We start from the raw sequence: 23,572 nt of genomic DNA on the forward strand, positions 1-23,572 counted from the left end.
AATAATAATATTATTAATGGAAATATGAAAATGTATCACTGAGATACAATTATAGTTTTTAAAATTTTAATTAGCCAATGTCTTTGTGTTTTTGAGTTTTTTTTAAATACGTCTATACATTTTTTTATTTCTGTTTTAGTTTTCTTTACTACATCAAGTCAAAGTGACTTCATATGTGAAATGTTGTCTTTTATTTTATTATTTCAGCTAACGTTTATTTAATTAGGAAGTAAATGAACTATTTTTTTTTCATTAATCATAATTGCATATTTAATAAGATCACGCCTAATTGCATATTTTAAAGGGGTAAAATTACCATATCTAATTATTTTGTGTGTATTTTTTAATATATTAAAGATGTAATATAACAACCTCTGTGGAAATGCCTGCAAAGCAAAGGGAGGATTTGGCTCTTTGCTCTGTTCGGAACTGAACTGGTCAGGGAGGAGTCAGACGCTTTTGGGTTACTTACAGAGGACGAACCGGAGCAAAGTCTTGGGGTATTGTGTAACGCAACATCACGGAATAAATTCCCGGAAACATTGACCACAGATTCCGCTCGGTGTCTTCACTTCGCCTGCTGTTAGTAGGAAACGGCGTCAGTCGCGCTATAATTTAACCAAATTAACTAGCGAACAATGCGATAGTGCAGCCAAGCCACACGGATAGAGATCCAGACAGATAACCAGAGGAAAAGTGAGCCCAAAGAGGTACAGAACACACAAGGTTTGGTTGGATTCGTGTCAAACAAAAAAGCAAACTAAGAAAATGTCCAAACCTAATTATACTGGCATTTACCACATGGTTTCCCAGGACAATTTTGAAGGATATCTCGCGGCTTTGGGTAAGCAACAATATATTTTCTTTTTTCTTCTTCTTAGTTTAGCAGCATAAGAGCTTATAATCAGTGAACTGCTGTAGTATATAAAAACGAACCACAGTGATTGTAACCTGATGCTTGTGTTGACTGTGATGTTCCTCTTCCATCTGTCTTCAAACCTCTGTGAACATGAGGATGATGTGCATCCTTATAATCTGGGTGAATGTAATGCAATACAGTCCAATCATCCTCCTCCATGGGGAAGAAAGACTAAACGAGATCATAGCAATTTAGTTAAGAATTAAGAATACACCTGGAAAAGTAAAGATGTGTTTGAATTTGTCCCTTAACTCTTTATCATATCCATATGCATTGGATAAGAGCTTGTAATGCTTGTCTCATCATGTTATACATGGTGTTAAAGAGTTAGTTCACCTAAAAATAAAAATGATGCTGTTCCAAACTTGTATGTAGTCTATGACTTTCTTTCATTTGAGGAAAAAGTTATTGAAAAGTTATTTTCAGTAACTTGCTTGTCACTCTTTTTCATGCATTTGCAATAATGGAGCATTCAAACTTAAAATCAGCATTAAAGTATCATAAAAGCGATTCACACAATGAATGCATTATATACCCAATCTCCTGATTTCATACAGTAGCTCTGAGTGATGAACAAACTGAAATGTAAGTTGCTTTTCACTGATAATCTTCTTTTACCACTCGAGATCATTCTTATTTCAGGAAAAAAACAAAAAAAAAAAATTTAAAGACTGGATTTGTGAACTTGCTCAACTGATTCAGATTGATTTCATTGTACTGAAAAGTATTTCTTCAACTGTATATAAAAAAGAGGTTAAATAGACAATGATTCTTTAATCTCTCTTTCTCTCCTCATCAGATGTGAATTATGCATTAAGGAAAATTGTCTCCATTCTGAAACCCAGCAAACATATTGAACATGATGTCAACACTGGAAAGATGAAGATTAAGACAGTCACCACCTTTAAGAACTTTGACATGGACTTCACTTTGGGACAGGAGTTCACTGAGGACCTGGGAGCAGTCGATGGGCGAAAGTGCCAGGTGTGTGTGTGGGTTTTTTTACATATATTTTTTTTCAACGTTTACCCATTTGTAATGTATTTGTGAGAAACACACAGGGCCCTTTTAAAGTAACATCAGCCAGACAAAGGAGTGTGGGAATGTGTGGTGCTAATGGATAATGTTTTCCATATGTTTCAGACCACAGTGAATTGGGACGGTGATAAATTGATCTGCGTGCAGCGAGGAGAGAAAGAGGGCAGAGGCTGGACACATTGGCTAGAAGGAAACCTCCTCCATTTGGTAAGCAAACAGGGTTTGTTCTACAGCAAAAAAAAAAAAAAAAAAAGGTTTCTTTTAAAGAAACAATACATTCATTTTAGAATTGGTTTCAATGAACTAACCTAGAAATCAAGGCTTTTTCAGAAGCACGGTGGTGATGGAACCTCTGAATGTCTTTAGTTCTTGGATTAAACTTAACTGAGTCTTTAACAACTGGGCTACTGCTATGCATCTCTCACATTGTCCTTCATCCTTTTTTTTTCTGTCACGTCTCTTTCTCTCTCTCTCTCTGCAGGAGATGAGGGCTCAGGGTGTCACTGCCAAGCAAGTCTTTAAGAAGGCTGAGTGAGGATGGAGAGAAGAGAGAGTAATAGAGGGGCCATTTGCTGGGGTTTTTGAGCTCAGTTTGTTCTTAGAGCCCAGGGTTCACAAAGAGGCCATATTGCAACAGTGATTTGTCCCTGAGCTGCAACAAATAGTGTTTAAATGGAGACTACAAATGAAGAAATTGGTTCAAAATTTAAATGCAAAGGTTAAATGAGATCACAACAATACAGCCCTGTTGCCCTCTGTGAACATTCATGAATGGTACTGTAAAATATGAATCAGGCGAGATTCATAGCACCCTAATATTGTATTCTGCAGATATGTTAAAAGTAAGCAGAAGCAATGAGCCAGTGGTTTAGCTAGTCAGGTGCAACTTGAATTATTGATTCCTACATTTTATTATATAAATCTGTGTGATAAGATTTTGATTAATTGCAATAGTCAAACATTGTCTAAAAGTGCTGAAATTCCTGTGGTCTGAAATATGTAGATTTGTCCACTTTAGAATATACCATTTATATGAACATAAAATCCTGCTTGTATGAATTTATTTCTTATACTATAGCTACTGATGCCAATGCCAATTGCAATACTAATAACAGAACACAGAATAGAATCTATCTATCTATCTATCTATCTATCTAGCTATCTATCTGTCTGTCTGTCTGTCTATATATATATATATATATATATATATATATATATATATATATATAGGTGTGCAAAATGTATCATCTGCAAAGATATCGCAATTGTTTAAACGATATGCAATTTGACATTATCGAGTATAGCGAAAACCAAACAAAAATTTTTTCCTCATTAATGTACACACAGCACCCCATATTGACAGAAAAACACAGAATTGTTGACATTTTTGCACATTTATTAAAAAAGAAAAACTGAAATATCACATGGTAATGGTAACATGGTAATATCACAAGTATTCAGACCCTTTGCTGTGACACTCATATATTTAACTCAGGTGCTGTCCATTTCATCTGATCATCTTCTGAGATGGTTCTACACCTTTTTTTTTACATACTGTAGCTGTTTGATTATACTGATTGGACTTGATTAGGAAAGCGACACACATGTCTATATAAGACCATACCACATACAGTGCATGAGAGCAAATGAGAATCATGAGGGCAAAGGAACTGTCTGAAGAGCTCCGAGACAGAATGGTGGCAAGGCACAGATCTGGCCAAAGTTAAGGTTCCTAAGAGCACAGTGGCTTCCATAATCCTTAAATCAAGGACGACCAGAACACTTCCTAGAGCTGGCAATCCAACACAAACTGAGCTATCGGGGGAGAAGAGCCTTGTTGAGGGAAGTAAAGATGAATCCAAAGATGACTGTGGCTGAGCTCCAGAGATGTAGTCCGGAGATGGGAGAAAGTAATAGAAAGTCAACCATCACTGCAGCCCTCCAACAGTCGGGGCTTTATGGCAGAGTGGCCCGAATGAAACCTCTCCTCATTGCAAGACACATGAAAGCTCCCATTGAGTTTGCTAAAAAACACCTGAAGGGTTCTCTGGTCTGATGAGACCAAGATAGGACTTTTTAACCTTAATTCTAAGCGGTATGTGTGGAGAAAACCAGACACTGCTCATCATCTGTCCAATACTGAACTAGTACAGGGATATCGTGGACAAAAACCTTCTCTAGAGTGCTCAGGACCTCAGACTGGGCCGAAAGTTCATCTTCTAACAAGACAATGACCCCAAGCACACAGCTAAAATAACGAAGGAGTGGCTTCACAACAACTCTGTGACTGTTCTTGAATGGCCCACAGAGCCCTGACTTAAACCCAATTGAGCATCTCTGGAGAGACCTGAAAATGGCTGTCCACCAATGTTTACCATTCAACCTGACAGAACTGGAGAGGATCTGCAGGGAGGAATGCCAGAGGATCCCCAAATCCAGGTGTGAAAAACTTGTTGCATCTTTCCCAAAAAGACTCCTGACTGTATTAGATCAAAAGGGTGCTTCTACTAAATACTGAACAAAGGGTCTGAATACTTAGGACCATGTGATATTTCAGTTTTTCTTTTTCAATATATGTGCAAAAATGTCAACAATTCTGTGTTTTTCTGTCAATATGGGGTGCTGTGTGTACATTAATGAGGAAAAAAATGAACTTGATTTTAGCAATGGCTGGAATATAACAGAGTGAAAAATGTAAGGGGGTCTGAATATTTTCCATACCCACTGTATATATATATATATATATATATATATATATATATATATATGTCCATGACATGATGGTTTGTGCTTCAAATAATGGCCCATAATTATCTAAAACAAATATGTGAGAGCTCAGCTAATAGGTTTCTTGTACTTGAGTGTCTACTATTTATGACATGCCATAAAGCGAATGGTAATTTAAAAACAATTTTTTTGAGTATTGTGAGGGTTAAATGGCACTCTATGACCCACATGAAACATTTTTCCATTTCAACAAGACCGTGTAAAATAAAATGCCGTCCTCTTGCAATATCTTATTTTACCTCTAAGAGGCGATAATAGACTTGGTAAAGTAATATTTAGCCATTTCAGCAGTAGAGAACAGAACAAGCAGAGAAACCCTGACGTCTCTGGCGAAGACAAAATAGTATTTCATATTTCTATGGTCTCTGGCATATTTGGTTTGCTCTTTGGTCAAGTACGTACTTCTGTCCAAGTGACTGTGGACATTGCTAGTGAAACTGAACGAACTAACAAGTCTGTAAAGAGAAGTTCAAGTCCACGGTGTCAATTGCGACATCTTCTGGTGAGACCTGGTATGACGCAATGGCAGTCTTCTTTATCATACTTAAAAAAAGCGTGAAGTGAAAGTGACATTCAGCCAAGTATGGTGACCCCGTACTTAGAATTCGTGCTCTGCATTTAACCCATCCAAAGTGCAAACACACACTGTGAACACACACCTGGAGCAGAGGCCAGCCATTTATGCGGCAGCACCCAGGGAGCAGTTGGGGGTTCGATGCCTTGCTCAAGGGCACCTAAGTCTATTGCCATCCTGAGATTCAAACCCACAACCTTAGGGTTGGGAGTCAAACTCTCTAACCACTAGGCCACGACTTACCCACATACTTTTATACACAGCCATGGGATTATTCAAATACCAAATGTTTATTAAAACAAAATGAAACATCTGAAAAAACAGAATCTACAAGCATCTTAACTAAAGACAATATATTGTAACTACTACAAGAGAGACCATATTGTGTAACTTCAGTATCTGTTGTTGTCATTCATACAGGTTTTGTGAAAGGTAAATTCAATCATTCCCCCCCCACCCCCCCCAAAAAAATAGTTATTTACACATTCTACCAGAACAGAAGTCAGGCTTCTTCAGTGGTAAAAAAAATAACTCTTTATAGATAATTGTCCAGTTTATATAAGTTAATGTGCCAAAGTTAATCGTTCCATTCAGACTCCTGTGGCTCCGAGTGACAGTTCGAGTGGCACATGATGCTGTCTGTAAATTCATTTGCAGCAGCTGACAGGCAATATTTCTCTGACATTGTCATTGTTGGCATAAATCCATCACACTGAATGCTGCTGTCCATGTCTGAGTAATTTCCAACTGAGGGGAAAAAAAGAAAATGATTAATCAGTGATTGTATGGCTGACTAGTAAATAATTTTCCTTTGAAAACCTTGTTTCTAGCATTTGTAAAACCACATTATTCCATCCTATAAATATATCTAAATCATGACCTATGTCTCTCAATGTCAAATACAGAAACATCAACTCATGCATTCATGACCTCAAGGCTAAATTATTATAATACTTTATTGGGTAGTTGTTCTGCACACTTAATAAACAAACTCCAGCTGGTCTAAAATGCAGCAGCTTGAGTTCCTACTAGAACCATACTAGGTGTATGATTGTCGCTTTGGGTACGAGAGGTCCTGGGACCCGATGGTGGATCAGCACCTAGAGATGACCTCTACAGCCCTGAATGTAAGCAGAGACCATGTCAACTAGATGTGCCCCAGAGACAGATCCCCTGTGAAGACCTCATCACCTCGACAATTATTGCACAAGACCACAGGAACCAGAAACCATGCCTAACTGGTTTCGTCTGGCCAAAGGAGAACTGGTTCCCTGACTGAGCCTGGTTTCTCTCAAGGTTTTTTTCTCCATTTCTGTCACCAATTGAGTTTTGGTTCCTTGCCACTGTTGCCTTTGCTTAGTTGTGGACTCTTGACTAATTTCTCAGACACTATTGAAAGAGAGCTGAACTGGATGATGACATCAATGAATCATCAGTGAACTGACTTTAGCTGGAAAAATGACTCTGTTATTGTGTTCTTGCATTATCGCCAAATTGTTCCCTGTTTGACACCGTAAAGCTGCTTTGACGCAACCAGTACTGTATAAAGTGCTGTACAAATAAAGGTGACTTGACTTGATTGGCTAAACATCTCAATATATAATAATTTGTGCCTTTTTTGAACTAAAAAAATTCAAAACTCTTTATTAATATGAATTATGTTCACATATGCACAATTCAGCATGCATTGCCATCACAAGAATAAATCATATATTTGTAACTTTATTCAAATAGAAAAGTTGTTTTAAATTGTTATAGTAATATGATATTTGAAAATATTCCTGTTTTTTTTTGTAGATCAAACGATAGGTCTGTCTTAGCATTTCTGTTTCAAAAGCACTGAATGAAAAAAAAAACAGTTTCTTGTAAATTTGTCTTAGAAGACTAGACCAGAAAAGCTGATTACTGTACAAACCAGAACTTCTACCTGTTGTCACAGTATGACTGGTTTTTACAACAGTATGTGATTCAGACCCCATGTTTACTACAGACATCAAAGATGGCATCGCCCCCACAAATTAATAGCAGGAGAAGAGTGTGGGAGTCGTGGGAGGCCAAAACAGCTAAACCTTCTAGGTTATTTGACATGCAGTGTAAGACATCGTGTATGTGGTTTGTACCTTTCGTCTGTGAGCTGATAAGATCAGAAGAGGTCAGAGGAAACTTCGTAATGATTTATACACTGACGCAAAGCCGTAGTTGAAGTCATCATAAAATATGATATTGCTTATTTCGAAACTCTCCCGACTGTATTTAATCTGTACCGTGTGGATTCTAGAATGCTGTGTGAAGTTATCTGCAAGATTTCCAGGTCACAGCTTTAGAAATATTATAGATACAGATTAACTGCTGTTAAAAAATGCTTTCAGAAGCACCATCAACACTGTTATTGAACTGAACTGAATCAACACTGAGGTGAATAACAACACCACTGTCTTAAGTTAAGATGCTTATCGCGGAATTGAACTTTCAGAATTGATGAATCAAAACTGAACTGAACTGACTGAGCTGAGAAATAGACCTGGGCTACATTCACACATACATAGTAAAACATGTTACCTAAATGTGTGAGCTGCTGATGCTCTGCATGTTTCTCCACATCACAGTCTGCAGGGTATTTCAGGATGTCTGGAGGAAGCACCGGCGAGATGTGGCTTAAAGAAATCTCTGAGGAAACAAAATGTCAGTTATGGCTCATAAATAAAACCACATTGCCTGTATGTTTCACATTTTTATAAATCTTTAGATTTGCATTTAATACATAAACTTGAATAATTAATTTGATAATCACTTAACCCTTAATGCATAACAATTGTTTGTGTGTGAGAAATGGACGTCATTTACAGGATTCTGTATTGTACTTCCAGCAACCATCAGATGTTTCTGATGATTTTTAACAGTTTATTGTAAAGTTGACGCCACACTGATACATGTGTGTGAGCTTGTGTATAGACCTGAAAGGATGTGGTTTACCAGCAGGAGTTTAATCTTAAGCATCTTGTGCACTAAGCAGTAAGTTATTTACAAAGCCTACAGCAAAGCACGTATCACTGTTGCTGATGCTGGAAATCAGTGACGGCAGCAGATGTGTTATCTTAAATATCAAAAGATTTCAGAGCAGTTTATCCCTCAGTGACCTGCATAGGCATTTTATGTGTGGGTAACCATATGCACATGCATCTATGTCCGTACTATTAGCGACAGAGTTCTGGTTTGGTTTCCCATCAATCAAACTTGTGTTATTGCTAAATAACCCTTTTATGTACGTCAGTGCAAAATTTTGCTCGCCCATCATCAAGGACAGTTACAGTCAATCTAGAACTATAACCTACAGATCTGATGAAGCCAGCTTGACTTATTTGACCACTCAGCAGAAATGCTTGCGAACAGTATTACAGTACATCTACTTACCTAATCTTTTTGACTGACGTTTGTTTCTCCAATAAATTATAAACAGGATCAGAAATAAAATCAGTGCGGTAATCACGAACCCTGCCCACAGACTAGCAGGTAACAACCAAGAACAAGCTGAAATAAAGGACATAAAGTGAGTTTACATGGTGACATTATCTATAAAATTAGTTTTTCCAGTAAAGGGATAGAGACTTACATGTGGTACATGGTTTAAAATTTCCACACACAACGTCTGATTTGCTAGTCCCAGGAACTTTCACATCTCGACCCAAGTCATCGCAACTGTAAAATGACACATTAGGCAAATGATTTCAGAGGGGAAACTGCGTCAAGTTTTATTTCTATTGAGCTAAGGAAAATTACATGGAAACTATTTATTATAGTGTGTGATTTTAGTCTTTGAGTGTCTTGCTTTGTGTATGTGTAGAAATAATGTATGTGAATGTCAGCGAGAGTTTAAGAAAGGAAGCGATACCCACCCACTCTCTTACACAGTGTGCGTCTACACTTTTATTGGAAGCAAATTAATGTGGTCTTATTTTGTGTAGGAGAATGACATACAACACATTTACGTAAAACCTGTAATGGTTATGCATAAAACCTTTGCATTCCTCCTCTGTATTTTGTTTAAATCAGGTGAAAAAGAAAAGGCATTATACGTCTAAAAAGAAAAAGATATTACTTGTAGAGAAAAAGTTAAGCAGAAGGCAAGACATCTTTGGTTGTGTAATTTGGAATTAATCATTCATGTAAGCCAGAAGCTTGTGATAGTTTCACAAGAGATCATTTCTATTTAAAGGGGTCATATGATGCGATTTCAATTTTTCCTTTCTCCTTGGAGTGTCACAAGCTCTTGGTGCATGAAGAGGATCTGTAAAGTTACAAAGACTAAAATCTCAAATCCAAAGAGATATTCTTTGTAAAAGTTAAGAGTCAACCATGGCTACCTGAAATGGCTCGTTCTAACACGCCCCCACGTCTATATCATGACGTGGGAAGATTTGCATAATGCCGCCCAAATGTTCACACAAAGAAAGAAGGCATAACTTTTTCTGTTACCACCTGCGCCATGTTCTAGAGACCTTTGTGTCGTTGTTAAAGAAAAACTACTTTGTTCGGCCTTCCAAAAGAGGACACAACTAGAAATCAGTGGTTAAGTTGTATGTACAGTACAACACTGTTCCAGAACAGTCCAACCCAAATATTCAGATGTGTGCAGCGCATTTTACGGTATTTTACTGTGAGAGTGGCCTACAATGCCAGTGTCTATTTCTATAAAGTGGGGCAATAACAATTTTGCCAGGACAGTCTGGTGCTTCTGACTCACAGTCCGTATGTTTACATATTTAAATAATTTGCTTCTGATGATTCAAACACGAGTTTTGAACAGTGTAGAGTAGTGCTTGTTGTTCGTCATTTCTCCGCTCACAAATGCAGACATGGTTTTATGTTTATGCAGCATGATACACAATGTGTAAAAAGACAGTAAAAGTCATTATAATTAGTAATTATGTCCCCACTGGATGCAACAAATGCCTCATTTGTAATGGGTTTTATTGGTTTTGTCTCGTCGTGCCAGGAGACGGCATCACAGTATGGTAAGGGCATAACATTTCCATCACAGGCTTGAGGTATTCGGCCAATCAAAACGCACTACTAGATAGCTGGCCAATCGGCGTACACCTCGGTTTTCAGAACAATGAGCTTTGTAAGAATCTATGCTTTACATAAAGACACGGCATAGAGGAGCAACAATAATATACATTAATTGGAAAATAATGTGTTTTTTAAAACTTAAATTGCATAACACATTGCATTACACCAAATACACCAAATAATGTTTTTTTAAGAAAGTCATATGACACTTATAAAGGACCTTTTAGTGATGTGTAGACAGTGTGTATGTGGGGGGGTCGGGGCCAGACAGCAAGCAGTTTCGGCCCAAATCCGGCCCACATCTGGCCCGCGTGAAATCTATGCGGGCCGGATATGGGCCAGATCTGGGCCGAAACTGCTTGCTGTCTGGGGGGGGGGGATCTGGGGGGGGGGGGGGATTCTGTGAATTTGTGATAAGTCAATCTGTCAGTTGTGAAATTGCAATTTATGCATGCATAACACTGACTCTCACCTTGTATGATTTTTGCAGGTGGAAAAGTAGTCCATCACATCGCTGTAGGTTCCTTCTGGGCAGGGTCTGCACACAGTGTCTTTCAAGTGCGTATCTGCAACACAGCTTCAGTTATTCTGCAGTCCTCCTGCCACATATTATACTCTAAACAGGAAGCCCTTCAGACCATTGCAGATCTTCTAACAGGTATATCCAAGCTTTAATGTAAACTCAACTGATTTATTTTTCACCTGTCAATAAGTATGTCGCTGTGGATATTGAGACAAATTGTAGTGTTATGTTCACATGGTCTTTGACAAGAGTGAATTTAGGTTAATTGTCCCTTCTCAGAGTATTTGAACATATATATAGATGCATTAAAGAAGTTCCAAAGGGACTCGTGATTATATATTTATGCATTTAGGAGACGTTTTTATCCAAAGAGACTTACAGTGCATTCAGGCTAACATTTTTTACCTAACATGTGTTCCCTGGGAATTGAACTCACAACCTTGTGCTGCTAACGCAATGCTCTACCACTTGAGCCACAGGAACACTATGGAACTACTGCTATCTACTCTATATCAGTAGATATCTTTATATTTCAACTGAAAAAGAACTTTCATATTTGGAGGTACACTAAGGCATCAAACATTCTGAAAACCCCTTCACCACATAAGCAAAGGTTGATTACTTACGATGAAAGTCAACTCCCTTCCCTGGAGGACACATGGAGACCGGACTGCAGTAATCGCAGTGGGATTCACTAATGTGTGTACAGAAGTATCCTGGCTTACACCTGCACTCTGTGTTTTTGTCTGCCTCACACTCCTTTACCATCTCCATATTGCTGGCTGTCAGACACATACACAAACATTAGGCTACTTGTCGAAAAAGACACGTGGCATTATTAGAAATAATAACCAGAGTGAGTGAATGTGAAATTACTGCTGGAACACTCCCTGCAGGCTCGACACTGGCTCATTTGGTTTTCCTGATCAATAAATGTTCGCCGTGGGCAGATTTGACACACTATATCCGATGTGGCATTACATCTGGCAAGCATATATTTTCCTGAGAAAGAAAGAGAGCTCAGTTTTTGCTTAAGACTCCGCAATCACAATAAAAAGTTAGTATTTGTGACCCATGTATTAAAAGCTCATGAAAATAGTCATTTCTAGACAGAAGTTGCTTGCATATGACCTAAAAAAATTAAAAATAAAACTCCTACCATGGATGCACAGCGACTCTTTTGGAATACGTGTCATTGTTTTTTTTTTGTGCATTAGTCAATTCTATTGTAAGTTGTTAAGTGTCACTAACAAATTGAATGTAAATTAACTCAAAATCATTTCGCATTAAAATACTGCAGTAAAGAGAAGTGTCTGTTTGCCCATACAATGAAATTCAGTGGAGCTGAAAACAATGGATTTGACTTGCAAAAACACAGTAAAACATTATTTAAAATGTCTTCTTTTGTGTTCTCTAGAGGAAAGAATGAGACTTCTTCAGTGAGTAAGTGATTAATTTTTTCTGACACGGTTTAAATTTGTGTCATATTTTATTACCATTTTTTAAACTATAGAGTATAAACCGTGACAATGTGTGAAATGTTGAAGGTGTCTTGGAAAATCTTGGTTTGACTGTAATGTTATGCATACATTAGTCCACCTGATAAGTCATTATTTTAAACTGATACAGAATATCCTGTGTTATGTTAGTGTGTGATTTCCAGGAACCATGAAAAACTTAGCAGGGTTACAGTACAGGATTTCCTTGGTACACCATGTCTAGAGACCTGATTTTTCCTTGATGGAAACAATGGGATAAGTAAATATAATACCCTGTGTCTTACAGTCAATTGTATACAAGCCATGGCTCTATATTGGCACAGAACAAAGGAGAACTGAATGTAAATTAACTTCAAATAATATCGCTGTAAAAGATAGCAGTAATAAAAACTACATCAGTCCTGGTCGTTCTCTCACACACTGATATCAAAACTGCTTTAATAATGTTGCCAGAAGTTGAAACAGAAACCTTATTTTGAACAGCAATAAGTGATACAATATGTGAAACAGGATTAATAGATTCTAATATTAAATACAGCAAACATTCCCAGTATATATTTACAGTAAATATCAATATATAATGATATGGAAATCTCACCTTTTGGACATTTGCATTTCAGTTCTCCCATCTTTGTTGTCTTGATTCGGTCCTTTCAGTGTGATAACTTTACAGTCATATGAAGTCTGTTGACTTGTTCAACCTTTAACACAAATTACGGAAGTGATTGATCTGTTAAGTTACCAAGGAACTGGTGATTATTTTGTCATGCTGACCGTGCTATTGCGTCAATTGTCTTCTTTTCTTTTCTGTCTGTCTGTCACACTTGCTTGCTCTTTCTCTCTAACTGTCTCAGTAGAACCACTGCAGGTAAGGGAATATTTTTTTTTCTTTTCTTCCTGTAACGTTTTGACTTCGCCCACTCTTAACCCCCTCTGTCACTTTTTTTCTGCCCTCTGCGCTGGAAAGCCCCACTACCTCTATCCACCCTCTGCACTGCTTGCATTCTCTTTTCTTCCTTCCTGTTCATGCAGTAATAAAACCCTGAGGCATGAACGTTAATATGAGACCTGTTTACTGAGAATTTCTTGTGTAGCTGTCAGCATTATCGAGGACATCCAAACTAAAACAGCTCCTTCAAATACTGTTAGGCTGTCATACGTTTGAGACAATGAGGCAGTTCTGTACTTGTAAAACTAAGTTTTACACCAACGGTAAAGGTGGGGAAAAAGTGTATTATGTTAGCAAAAACTACTGCTATGAAGTGTTTCAAACCTTTACATTTAATTAATTTTTTATAACATTTCTGATTAATGGCATCACTCTTAATTGTTTCTGAATAGGGGCAGGAATGTTTTAGCAAAATGTATCTGCAAATATCTTTTGTTACCTGCTCTGAATCACACGTTGTGAGCTAAACGTCAGAGAAAAAAAGTGAGGTCTGACTTCAAAAGCCACAGACACTTTTGTGGAAGACTGCAATACCATCACGGTGAGAATGTGTGTGTGTGTTTGTTCCTACTCTTTTCCTCATTTGGTCAGAGCTGTTAACACTGTAGTTTCGTATCTTTACTGTAATCTCTAATGTCAGCTGTGCTGTGGCACACAGAACCTTCTTCAAACCAACATGTAATATTTTACTCTGTAGTTTATGGAAAAAAGCTCTTTCCTCCCGATATTTATCTCATTTCCAACAAATAGCTATAATAAAATATGGTTTCGTTAGAACAGACACTTAATAAAAACACATACTGTATATGTTTAGGTGTTTCAATCACCCTTGTGATGTAAATAAACATCTAATCTTTTTATAGCTTTTAATAGCTTTTCTGTGATATAAACACACGTAATTGACATGACTTTTTAAGTTAACTTTGTATTATTTTTTTTGACCCACAATTATTAGAAACATTATAAACATTAAGATTAAATAAATAAGAAACATTAAACGATGGCAGTCAAAACAATCAAATAATTGTGATTTAGGCCTATCTCATGATTTCCAACTAGCCTTTAGAAAGGAAAAATTTTAACAATGTCAAATTCAGACATTTTATTTTTATTTTAGCACACTTTGAGGGCCCCTGGATCCCAGCTAAAAATAAAAGCAAACCTTCACATTCAGGATCTACAACAATGACAGAAGTAGGATTCATGGCCTGGACAAGAGATTTATTTCTGTAACAGTGAACTTCCTTTGTTTTGTGTTAAATAAAGCCATGAGCACTTTCTGTTTTACTTCCTTTGTGTGGTGTCATTTGGCTTGCTTAGTTCAGATGTAGACTAAGTAATTCACATTATTTGTGGATTTTATGGTCATGTAATATAGTTGGTAAATGTACTGTTGCATTGAGTAAAATTTACTGTTGCATGAGTAAATTTTAAGTGTAATGTGTATGTACATCAATGTTTTTTGTAAAACTACACAACAGAAAACACAAATAGAACTAAGCAGTTCTATTACACCACTGTATTTTACATAGTTTACTAGTAACTGCCTGTAAAATGACTTGAGTGGTTGTTAGGGTAAATGGTTGTTGGAAAACTTTCAAAAAACAGTGCAGATAACTTGTTCTTCCTCTTTGCCCACATCTCTAAACCTGCTCTCTGTATGGAAGCCCATTTCCGCCACTTAAAAAAAAGGTAATTGCTACTTTTTATCTCACAATTCACAATTCAATTCACAATTTAGAGATTTAAACATTTAAACTCACAATTCTCAGGAAAAAAGTCAGTATTTCGTGTTTAAATCTCTAATTTGCAACTTTCTTTCTCTTTATAACAGGCAATTGCAAGTTATTAAGTCAGAATTGTGAGATATAAACTCAATAGCCAAAAATTATCTAATTTTATTTTATGGCAAAAATCATTAGGATATTAAGTAAAGTGCGCAGCCTCGCACATGTCATGCAGGAAAAAATAGTAGGGTAAATCGTGTGCACGATTTACTAATTTATTCCCTCAATGTACTAAAACGTGCACACGATTACTATTGTGTTCCATCGATTTACTATTTCGTTCACTCGATTTATAAATTGTGTGCACAATTTACTTATTTGTTCCCTCGATTTGCTAAATCGTGTGCACAATTTACCAAATCGAGGGAACGCAATAGTAAATCGAGGGAACGCAATAGTAAATCGATGGAACGCAATAGTAATTGTGTGCACGTTTTAGTACACTGAGGGAATAAATTAGTAAATCATGCGCACAATTTTCTTTTCTTTTTTTTTTTTTCATGTCATGTGCAGCGCTCTGTAGTAAAGATCATGTTCCACGAAGATATATTGTCAAATTTCCTGCCGTGAATATATCAAAACCAAATTTTTGTAATTTAGTAATATACATTACCTACTAAGAACATTGCTAAAGGTGATTTTCTCAGTATTTAGATTTTTTTTGCACCCTCAGATTCCAGATATTGAAATAGTTGTATCTTGGTCAAATATTGTCTTATTTAGGGGAGACCGGGGATGGTTGTAACACTTTTTTCTTCAACGCCTAAAATTACCTTTTTCTTTTGGCTACAAGTCTAAAACTTCTAGGCAAAGTACCCACATGTTTATACTACAAATGGAAACAATTTAAATGTATTCAACTATATCACAGACTTTGTGAGATGATGAAAAATACAAGGTGGTCCTTTGTTACAACCTACCCCACTACTGGGGTAGGTTGTAACACATACTGGGGTAAGTTGTAACAGGTAGACAAAATATACAAAAACTAAGGGTACTCCAAGTGATTTGACACAAAAACAGTTTTATTTTAAATGAATGACTGCAACAATAAATATGTGTGAATATGGGGAGTGTATGAGCATATTGTGTGTTTTTGTGCATGTGTGCCTTTGTGTGTGTGCATGTCTGTACGTGCACATTCATGTGTGTGTGTGTGTGTTTTTTTTGTGTCATATCAGGACACAACTCTGTATAATGACATGGGTATGACACAGGTATTACAAGGAGAGGGTGACTTATGAGGACATAACCCATGTCCCCATTTTTCAAAACACTTATAAATCACACAGAAAGAGTTTTTTTGAGAAAGTAAAAATGCACAAAGTTTCCTGTGAGGGTTAGGGGTTAGGTGTAGGGTTGGTGAAGGGCCATAGAATATACAGTTTGCACAGTATAAAAACCAATACACCTATGGGATGTCCCCACTTTTCACAAAATGTGTGTGTGTGTGTTTGTGTGTATGTGAGCAAATTAACAGACGTATGTTTATCCCCACTCCAGAGAATGAACAAATGAAATGCATTCTTTACCAGTCACAAGTTCTAGTAATTCTGTAGAATTGTTAAAATCACAAAAATGTTCTTGGTTGTATGTAAGGGGATGGTTGTAACACTTTCAAAACACGTCTTACAACCTACCCCTTCACTGTCACCCAATGTTTAGCAAGCTGTATTAGCATGGTGCTTTGAAATTGGCAGAAGGTTGATACACCATTCTTTACTAGAGAAACTACAGTTTGATCTGATATAACTCATACAACATTATCTACAACGGTAGAAGTACTAAACAAAATATTATCTTGTTAATTTTTTTTACTTTCTGACCTCAGAATTAGATTTTCTGCTGTAGCTTAAGGAGAGATAGCAACACAGACTGGAAAACCTCCATGTGGGATTGTAAAGGAAGCCTGATGAAACTGAAATTGTCACATGACTCCTATCTTGCCCCTGATTCATGGAATTGGTAGTGTTACAACTCTCCCCGTGTTACAACCATCCCCGGTCTCCCCCTATTAAGATGCTGTATAAATCGTAATTTTGACAAATGGACCCTTATGACTGGTTTTGTGGTCCAGGGTCACATATCAGTCTTTTTTCATTTTATAACTCACAAAAAGTTTATATCTAACCATTCTGAAAAAAATCTAACCATTTTCTTTGAAAAAAGTAAAAAAAAAAAAAAAAAAAAAAAAATATTCAGTGGCGGAAACGGGCTTCCATACCTTCGCACTCTCTCCCTTTCCCATTTGATCTATTTGACTCTTTAATATTCTTCTTTAATGTCTCCACCCCTAACTTTCTCTCCTTTTCATTTCTGACACCAGGAGGCGTATTTACTCTCTGTCTAGGTCTTCAGCCCTGCCCCTGGGGACTCACTGTCCTGTAAAGTTTTTTTCAAACCTGCTTCAGCACACCTGACCTCTGACTTCTCAAGTAATCCTTTAGACCTTGTTTAGCTGGGTCAGGTGTGTTTGGTTAGGGCTGGAGCTGAACTCTGCAGGAAAGTGGGTCCCCTGCTTGAAGACATTTTCAGCAGTTTCAGCGTTCTACTCTAACTAATATATTTTTGGATTATGTTGTAAACGGTGCATAAACTGTCAGTTAACTAAAATAGTCTTCATATTCGTAAAAGATGCTGACTTTTACATTTTAAAAAAAATCAACTAAAATAACAATAGTATACATCAATATTAAAGAATAAAAATATAAAATAATATAAAAAAAATTAAATAGCATAAAAAGATTGTAAAATAGCTAATCATCATTTACGGCAGTGACATAAACTAGTTCCTAAATACTTTTTGGGCCACTGTACATAATGATCTTATGTATTTAAATGACTAAATAGCATTGAAACTTTAAATTAATGTATAATTAATATTAATATGCTGGATATGCCCACAACAGTCTTTCTGGAGAAGCCTGCATGTCAGCCCTCCAGTTCACGTCAGTTCAGAGTGAACGCCCACTGACAGATGTTGGGAAACACTTCGTTTAAGTATGTTGACTGTTTTTAGGGGAAAAGAGGGCTGGACATGATGATGCACACAGAGCATGAAAGTGAAAGTGCAGAAGGAGAGAGCTTTAACACTTCTCAACATGATCGTTTTTTGGTATGTAATTCTCTAATCTTTCCAAATATTGCATGGATTATAAAATAAATGAAGTGTGTTTTTAGTTTTTCATTTTCTATCAATCTCTCTCTCTCTCTATGCTTCTTTTGGTTTTGTTCTTAATGTCTATCTCTGTCTTTTCTATACTTTGCTAATTTCTGACCTACTATTTTCACCCTTGTTTTCTAATATGATTTTTTTCTGACTTGTCCGTTCCCTGTCCAGTGTTATTGTCCTTCTCTTTCCTGTGTGTGGGTCCGTGCTGTCAACTGGATGGGTACAATCACCTGGACATCCACGAGGGTATGATCCTTATTCCAACCTGACTTGGAAAAAGTGTGCTTCAACCGGTCACAAAATCACACTCACTCTCATACATCTGGACCTAGAAGAAAGCTTTGAGTGTGAGGATGACGCCTTGAAGGTATTTGTGTTTGAGAGAGGTTTTTTTTTTAAGTGCTAATTTTATCTCTGTGCACTTAGAAGTGCAGTTTTATGTTAAAGGAATAGTTTACCCAAAAATGAAAAGTTGATAAAAAATTACCCTTGGGCCGACCAAAATGTAGATGAGTTTGTTTCTTCATTGGAACAGATCTGGAGAAATTTTGCATTACATCACTCTCTCACCAGTGGATCCTCTGCATCAAATGGGTGCCGTTAGAATAAGAGTCCAAACAACTGATAAAAACATTGCAACCCAGACAGCAAGCAGTTTCGGCCCAGATCTGGCCCATATCCTGCCCGCATAGATTTCACGCGGGCCAGATGTGGGCCGGATTTGGGCCGAAACTGCTTACTGTCTGGGAATAATACACATGTAATCAACAAGAATCCTACCCATCAATTATCATCCTGTGTATCAAAAAGCTGCATGTTTCTAATAATTTATTTATCATTAAAGCGTTACATTTTTTTTTACCATTGCTTCTGGCCAAAATATGAGCCCATAATCCTTAATAACACTTCCCCAAGTGAAGATGTCCCCTGTTGTCCTCTCACATCAAAATCCACTGACATATTTCTCAACAACTATTTTGGACCATTTTTGTTTGTACATGGTGCTTGATCTGTGCATATTTCTTTCCTGATTCAGACAAGATTACTTTTTCACTGGAGAAGGTAATATAATGGATAGAGGATTCATATTTTAGTTAAAGCAATGGTTTAAGGTTAAAAACATCTTGATGGGTTCTTTATTTGAGTGATGTAATGCTACATTTTTCCAAATCTGTTCTAATGAAGAAACAAACATCTACGCCTTAGGTTGAGTACATTTTGGGACTTACTATTCCTTTAAAGAGAGTTTTTGTGTCACAATAAGATCTACTAAAGTGTATATTTTAAACAAATGATTGAGATTTTGTGTAGTGTAAGTAAAAAAAAAAAAAATTGTCCAGTTATTTGCAGATGAGGTGCTTCTTTTCAATCTGTGTGGACGCAAGTCCATGAGGGAGCTGCAGTCGTCTGTCAATCCTTTCCTCCACTCTTCCCCTGGTGGTTGTCTCTCTGTTTCATTTCTCACAGACTACTCAAACACTGAGAGACATACTGGATTTCGAGGCTTTTACACCATTAAGGGTGAGTAATAAATTATAAGTAATACATTGACTACTGGGCAGAAAGCATATGAGATTATTTGTGGTCCACAGAGTCTGTTATTGGTTATCGCTGAGCTAAGTTTTAACCTCAAATCCTGCTGACTTATAGATGTTGATGAGTGTAAGGACCCTGAAAATGAGTGCACCCAACTCTGCAATAACTACATTGGAGGTTATCGCTGTTTCTGCAGACCAGGTTACACCCTTGACTCTGATAAGCACACCTGCCAAGGTAATGTATGGCTGTGGTTGAATGAGATTTTGGCTGTCTTGTTGATTTATTGCAATTAATTATGAAAGGAATACAGTCAACCAGTCATTATTAAAAATAATTTGTGTGGCTCAAGTGGTAGAGCACTGTATTAGTGGCACAAGGTTGTGGGTTCAATTCCCAGAAACACATGTTAGGTAAAAAATGTTAGCCTGAATGCACTGTAAATCGCTTTGGATTAAAAAAAAAAAAATTAATTAATAAAATCTTAAGAGGGGAACCAGTGGCAAATAAGCCTTCAAGGTTTTGATGCCATGGCTGCAGTACTCAATTGCCTTCAAGTTTTTGACAATCCACACAAGACATGTTTTTGAAATCTACGTCTTCAAATTAGTTATGCAATATAAGTCTTTATTTAACATACGTAATTAAGTTGATTATTTTTTTATTTAGTTGACAGACTCAATTTATACATAATCCCTAAAGCAGTGAGACACTTTTGTTTTCTCTCTGTGTGTCAGTTAGCTGCAGTGAAGATCACACAGGCTCTCAAGAAGGTGTGCTGATGTCACCTGACTGGCCCGAGCCGTACCCCGAAAACTCTGTGTGTTCTTACACTCTGGCTGTAGAAGAAGGTCTGCAGTTTGAGCTTACGTTCATGGGGGTATTTGACGTTGAGAAGGAGAATGGACAGTGCATCGACTCATTAACTGTATGCAACATGTTTAATACAAGATTTGAACCACTTGAACTCTTTCTCTCTGTATTTCTCGTCATTGACATCTTCTCTCTTTTCTCTATTCAATCCATCTAGATAAAACCCCTCTATGGTGGCGTTCAGACATTTTGTGGAAGGGATGTCCCTCCGTCCCTCCTCACAAGGTCACAACGTGTTGAGATTATCTTCAGGACCGACCATAAAGGAGCAAACCGAGGGTTTAGCCTTAGTTACAAAACGAGAGGTGTGCTTGTTGCCAGCCCATCCTTAACACTAAACAAGGATAAACTGCATGTTCAGAATTGGTTGGACAACATATTCTGAGACTCTTCCATAAAAAAAAAACTTATTTGGATGTATCACTAATCTGAATATTGCTGGGTGATTGTTTATTTGCTTTTTTACAGGGATGAAATGTACTGGACCTGTGACACCAAAATCTAGTCTGAACCCGCAGCATGCTGAATATCCCACTGGGTACAAAGTTACAGTGAAATGTGACAAAGGACATGTATTAAAATCAGTAAGTAGATCAGGCTGATAGATTTGACCTTCTAAGGCTGAAGGGCCACAGATTAAAGTTATGGGTTTGCTGAGAAACATTTTAGAAAATGTACTTTTAAATGTCTATTAAAAGTAATGTAATATTAGTAAATAAACTCTCATAAAATATAATTCAATTACATTTATAATATTTAATAGAATATTATTATATTAAGAAATTATTAATAAAAAAATATAACTGAATTGTATATTGCTGTAAAATTTGTATAGTGTGTTTTTCTGTTAGATGACATTAGTCGGCTTGATATATCAGCATGTACTTTAGTTTATGAGTCAACCCCCTTTTTTCAATCATTGAAACTCACACTTAGCATGAAATGTTCCATAGCATGAATCAGCTGAGGATGAGTATGAAGCCATATGCCAGAAGAATGGACAGTGGAGTCCTGTTATCCCCTGTGAACGTGAGAAAATGTCTTCTTTTAATACCTTCTTGTCTTGATTCCTGAACAACTAGCTTTTTTTTTATTGACATAGGCTAATTATTTATTATACCTGACCATTTTTCTCCCTCTCTCTAATCTTTAGAATTAAATAGGCTGTTATATACAGTAAATGATGTGATGCGATGTTACAAGCTCACAAAACTTAACATAGACTTGTGGCATACAATTGGATGCACACCCAAAGTACAATGTCCAGAAAATATTTGGAAGCTCAGTAGGTTTGGAGACCCATCCGAAATGCAGGAAGCTGAAAATGTTTGTGTCATAAAAAAAGCACTTGTTTTGTTTTCCTCCTTAGCTGTGGATTGCGGCATTCCAGAGCTTCCTGAATTAATGGAGCTATCAGAAAAAGAGCCGTCAACAACTTATCTGAACCAGATCAGTCTTAAGTGTGAAAATGAATATTATCAACTGGATAAAAATGGTGAGATGTGTATGGTTTATGTGAACTATGATGTAATGTTTACCAAAATATTAATTTCTCTATCTTCGCTTTCCTCAGGTAATTTGACCTGTAATGCTGATGGTAACTGGGTGTCTGAGAGTGGTCAAAAATTAACAGATGATTTGCCTAAATGTGAACCAGGTACTCGTTCATTTTCTGAATACACCTATAAAGTATAAACCCAGATATACTCTATCTTACATATCTCTTTTTCATGCATTTCTTATTTCTCTCTCTTTCTCTTTTAGTATGTGGAATTAATACAGACGCCTTTTTTGGTGGAAGAGTCTATGGTGGGAAGCCAGCATTAATTAAACAGATTCCCTGGCAGCTCTTTCATAAGAAAAGTCCCAGAGGTGGTGCATCTTTAATCAGTGATTACTGGGCTCTAACAGCAGCTCATGTAGTGGATGGATACGAAACGACCACCATGAATTGGTTAGGGGCAATAGTTGATGGTAAAAGCCAAAACCCAGTCTCTATGGAAACTGAGAAGATCATAATTCACCCAAATTATCAAAAAGTTGGTAGAGATTCTCCATCTAACTATGATAATGATATTGCACTCATCAAAATGTCTGCCAGGGTGCCTATAGGTCCACACATAAGGCCAGTGTGTCTCCCAGAGAAAGCAAATGAACCTGTGAAGGAGGGCACAATCTCAGGTTTCGGAAGAATTAAAGACGAAAAAAGTAGTAGATATCTGCTTTATGGACATGTCCAGATACATCCACTTGGTGAATGTCATTCAGAGGGTTTGCCTGTCACCGATAACATGATCTGTGCCGGAGGAGACGAAGTAGACAGTTGTCAAGGGGACAGTGGAGGCCCTTTGTTTTCTCCTGTTCTGGGCTATGGGTCTCCAGACAAGCCTTATCGTCTTACAGGCATTGTTTCATGGGGTCCTCTTGGATGTGGGAATAAAAACCTTAAGGGCTTCTATACTAAAGTCCAGAATTACCTGGATTGGATCAAGGAAACCATTGAAAAAAACTCAAAATAATATACACCTACATCAGTGGTTAACTGTAACACACCAATAAAGTTACTCTATTTTCATGAATAATTCAGAACTTTTATATTTCTTTTATACTCACCAATAAAACCATTTTCCCATATAAGGAATTTCAGCCTCTTATTTCCTATTTTATATCAAATGTTCTATTTTTGTCTAATGTTAACAACATTACACTAATTTCAAAGGTAATCCAGCAGGTAAAGTGCTCATGCCTGTCACATCTCTCTTTTCTTTCATGTGATTTTCATGTTGCAGTTGGTGCCTTTCCAGATTAGTGTCCCTCTTCAGCCAAATCAAACAAAACTGACTTT

The 23,572-nt window shown here is 37.0% G+C and overlaps 3 protein-coding genes across 5 annotated transcripts; 2 read left to right on the top strand and 1 right to left on the bottom strand.

Moving 5' to 3' along the window:
- Positions 1–260: 260 nt before the first annotated feature.
- On the top strand, positions 261–3,001 carry LOC128030589 (retinol-binding protein 1). The gene is made up of 4 exons (XM_052618338.1): positions 261–844; positions 1,719–1,903; positions 2,063–2,164; positions 2,439–3,001. Exons 1-4 carry the CDS (start codon positions 769–771, stop codon positions 2,490–2,492), a joined length of 417 nt encoding a protein of 138 aa, XP_052474298.1. The 5' UTR covers positions 261–768; the 3' UTR covers positions 2,493–3,001.
- Positions 3,002–5,588: 2,587 nt separating this feature from the next.
- LOC128030588 (tumor necrosis factor receptor superfamily member 5) lies at positions 5,589–13,357 on the bottom strand. 2 transcript variants are annotated; one of them, XM_052618336.1, is made up of 9 exons: positions 13,185–13,348; positions 13,009–13,111; positions 11,788–11,913; positions 11,538–11,693; positions 10,861–10,954; positions 8,929–9,014; positions 8,730–8,846; positions 7,878–7,985; positions 5,589–6,065 (listed from the first exon to the last, which is right to left on the bottom strand). In XM_052618336.1, exons 2-9 carry the CDS (start codon positions 13,037–13,039, stop codon positions 5,896–5,898), a joined length of 888 nt encoding a protein of 295 aa, XP_052474296.1. In that variant the 5' UTR covers positions 13,040–13,111; positions 13,185–13,348; the 3' UTR covers positions 5,589–5,895. The 2 variants fall into 2 exon arrangements, with proteins under 2 accessions (XP_052474296.1, XP_052474297.1); XM_052618337.1 differs by adding an exon at positions 7,439–7,614 and having other exon boundaries at positions 5,918–6,065; positions 13,009–13,357.
- On the top strand, positions 13,260–23,368 carry c1s.2 (complement component 1, s subcomponent .2). Of its 2 annotated transcripts, XM_052618333.1 has the most exons (13): positions 13,402–13,628; positions 13,752–13,900; positions 18,166–18,261; positions 18,487–18,685; positions 19,659–19,839; positions 19,969–20,091; positions 20,592–20,782; positions 20,885–21,032; positions 21,196–21,311; positions 21,681–21,756; positions 22,097–22,222; positions 22,301–22,384; positions 22,492–23,368. In XM_052618333.1, the coding sequence occupies exons 3-13, from the start codon at positions 18,203–18,205 to the stop codon at positions 23,244–23,246; spliced, it is 2,058 nt and encodes a 685-aa protein (XP_052474293.1). In that variant the 5' UTR covers positions 13,402–13,628; positions 13,752–13,900; positions 18,166–18,202; the 3' UTR covers positions 23,247–23,368. The 2 variants fall into 2 exon arrangements, with proteins under 2 accessions (XP_052474294.1, XP_052474293.1); XM_052618334.1 differs by lacking the exons at positions 13,402–13,628; positions 13,752–13,900 and adding an exon at positions 13,260–13,278.
- Positions 23,369–23,572: the final 204 nt, after the last annotated feature.

Source organism: Carassius gibelio, chromosome A16, assembly GCF_023724105.1.
Source record: "Carassius gibelio isolate Cgi1373 ecotype wild population from Czech Republic chromosome A16, carGib1.2-hapl.c, whole genome shotgun sequence".
Classification (NCBI taxonomy): domain Eukaryota; kingdom Metazoa; phylum Chordata; class Actinopteri; order Cypriniformes; family Cyprinidae; genus Carassius; species Carassius gibelio.

Excerpts from the sequence above, each read along its gene's own strand:
- LOC128030588 (XM_052618336.1), bottom strand. The coding sequence starts at position 13,039 with ATGGGAGAACTGAAATGCAAATGTCCAAAAG. Across the intron at positions 11,694-11,787 it reads CTGCAGGGAGTGTTCCAGCA|CCAGCAATATGGAGATGGTA; the intron begins GTAATTTCACAT and ends TGTGTCTGACAG. Across the intron at positions 7,986-8,729 it reads ACGTCAGTCAAAAAGATTAG|AGATTTCTTTAAGCCACATC; the intron begins GTAAGTAGATGT and ends TTGTTTCCTCAG.
- c1s.2 (XM_052618334.1), top strand. The coding sequence starts at position 18,203 with ATGAAAGTGAAAGTGCAGAAGGAGAGAGCTTTAACACTTCTCAACATG. Across the intron at positions 20,783-20,884 it reads AGTGCATCGACTCATTAACT|ATAAAACCCCTCTATGGTGG; the intron begins GTATGCAACATG and ends CAATCCATCTAG. Across the intron at positions 21,312-21,680 it reads AAGGACATGTATTAAAATCA|CATGAATCAGCTGAGGATGA; the intron begins GTAAGTAGATCA and ends AATGTTCCATAG.
- LOC128030589 (XM_052618338.1), top strand. The coding sequence starts at position 769 with ATGTCCAAACCTAATTATACTGGCATTTACCACATGGTTTCCCAGGAC. Across the intron at positions 845-1,718 it reads AGGATATCTCGCGGCTTTGG|ATGTGAATTATGCATTAAGG; the intron begins GTAAGCAACAAT and ends TCTCCTCATCAG. Across the intron at positions 2,165-2,438 it reads AAGGAAACCTCCTCCATTTG|GAGATGAGGGCTCAGGGTGT; the intron begins GTAAGCAAACAG and ends CTCTCTCTGCAG.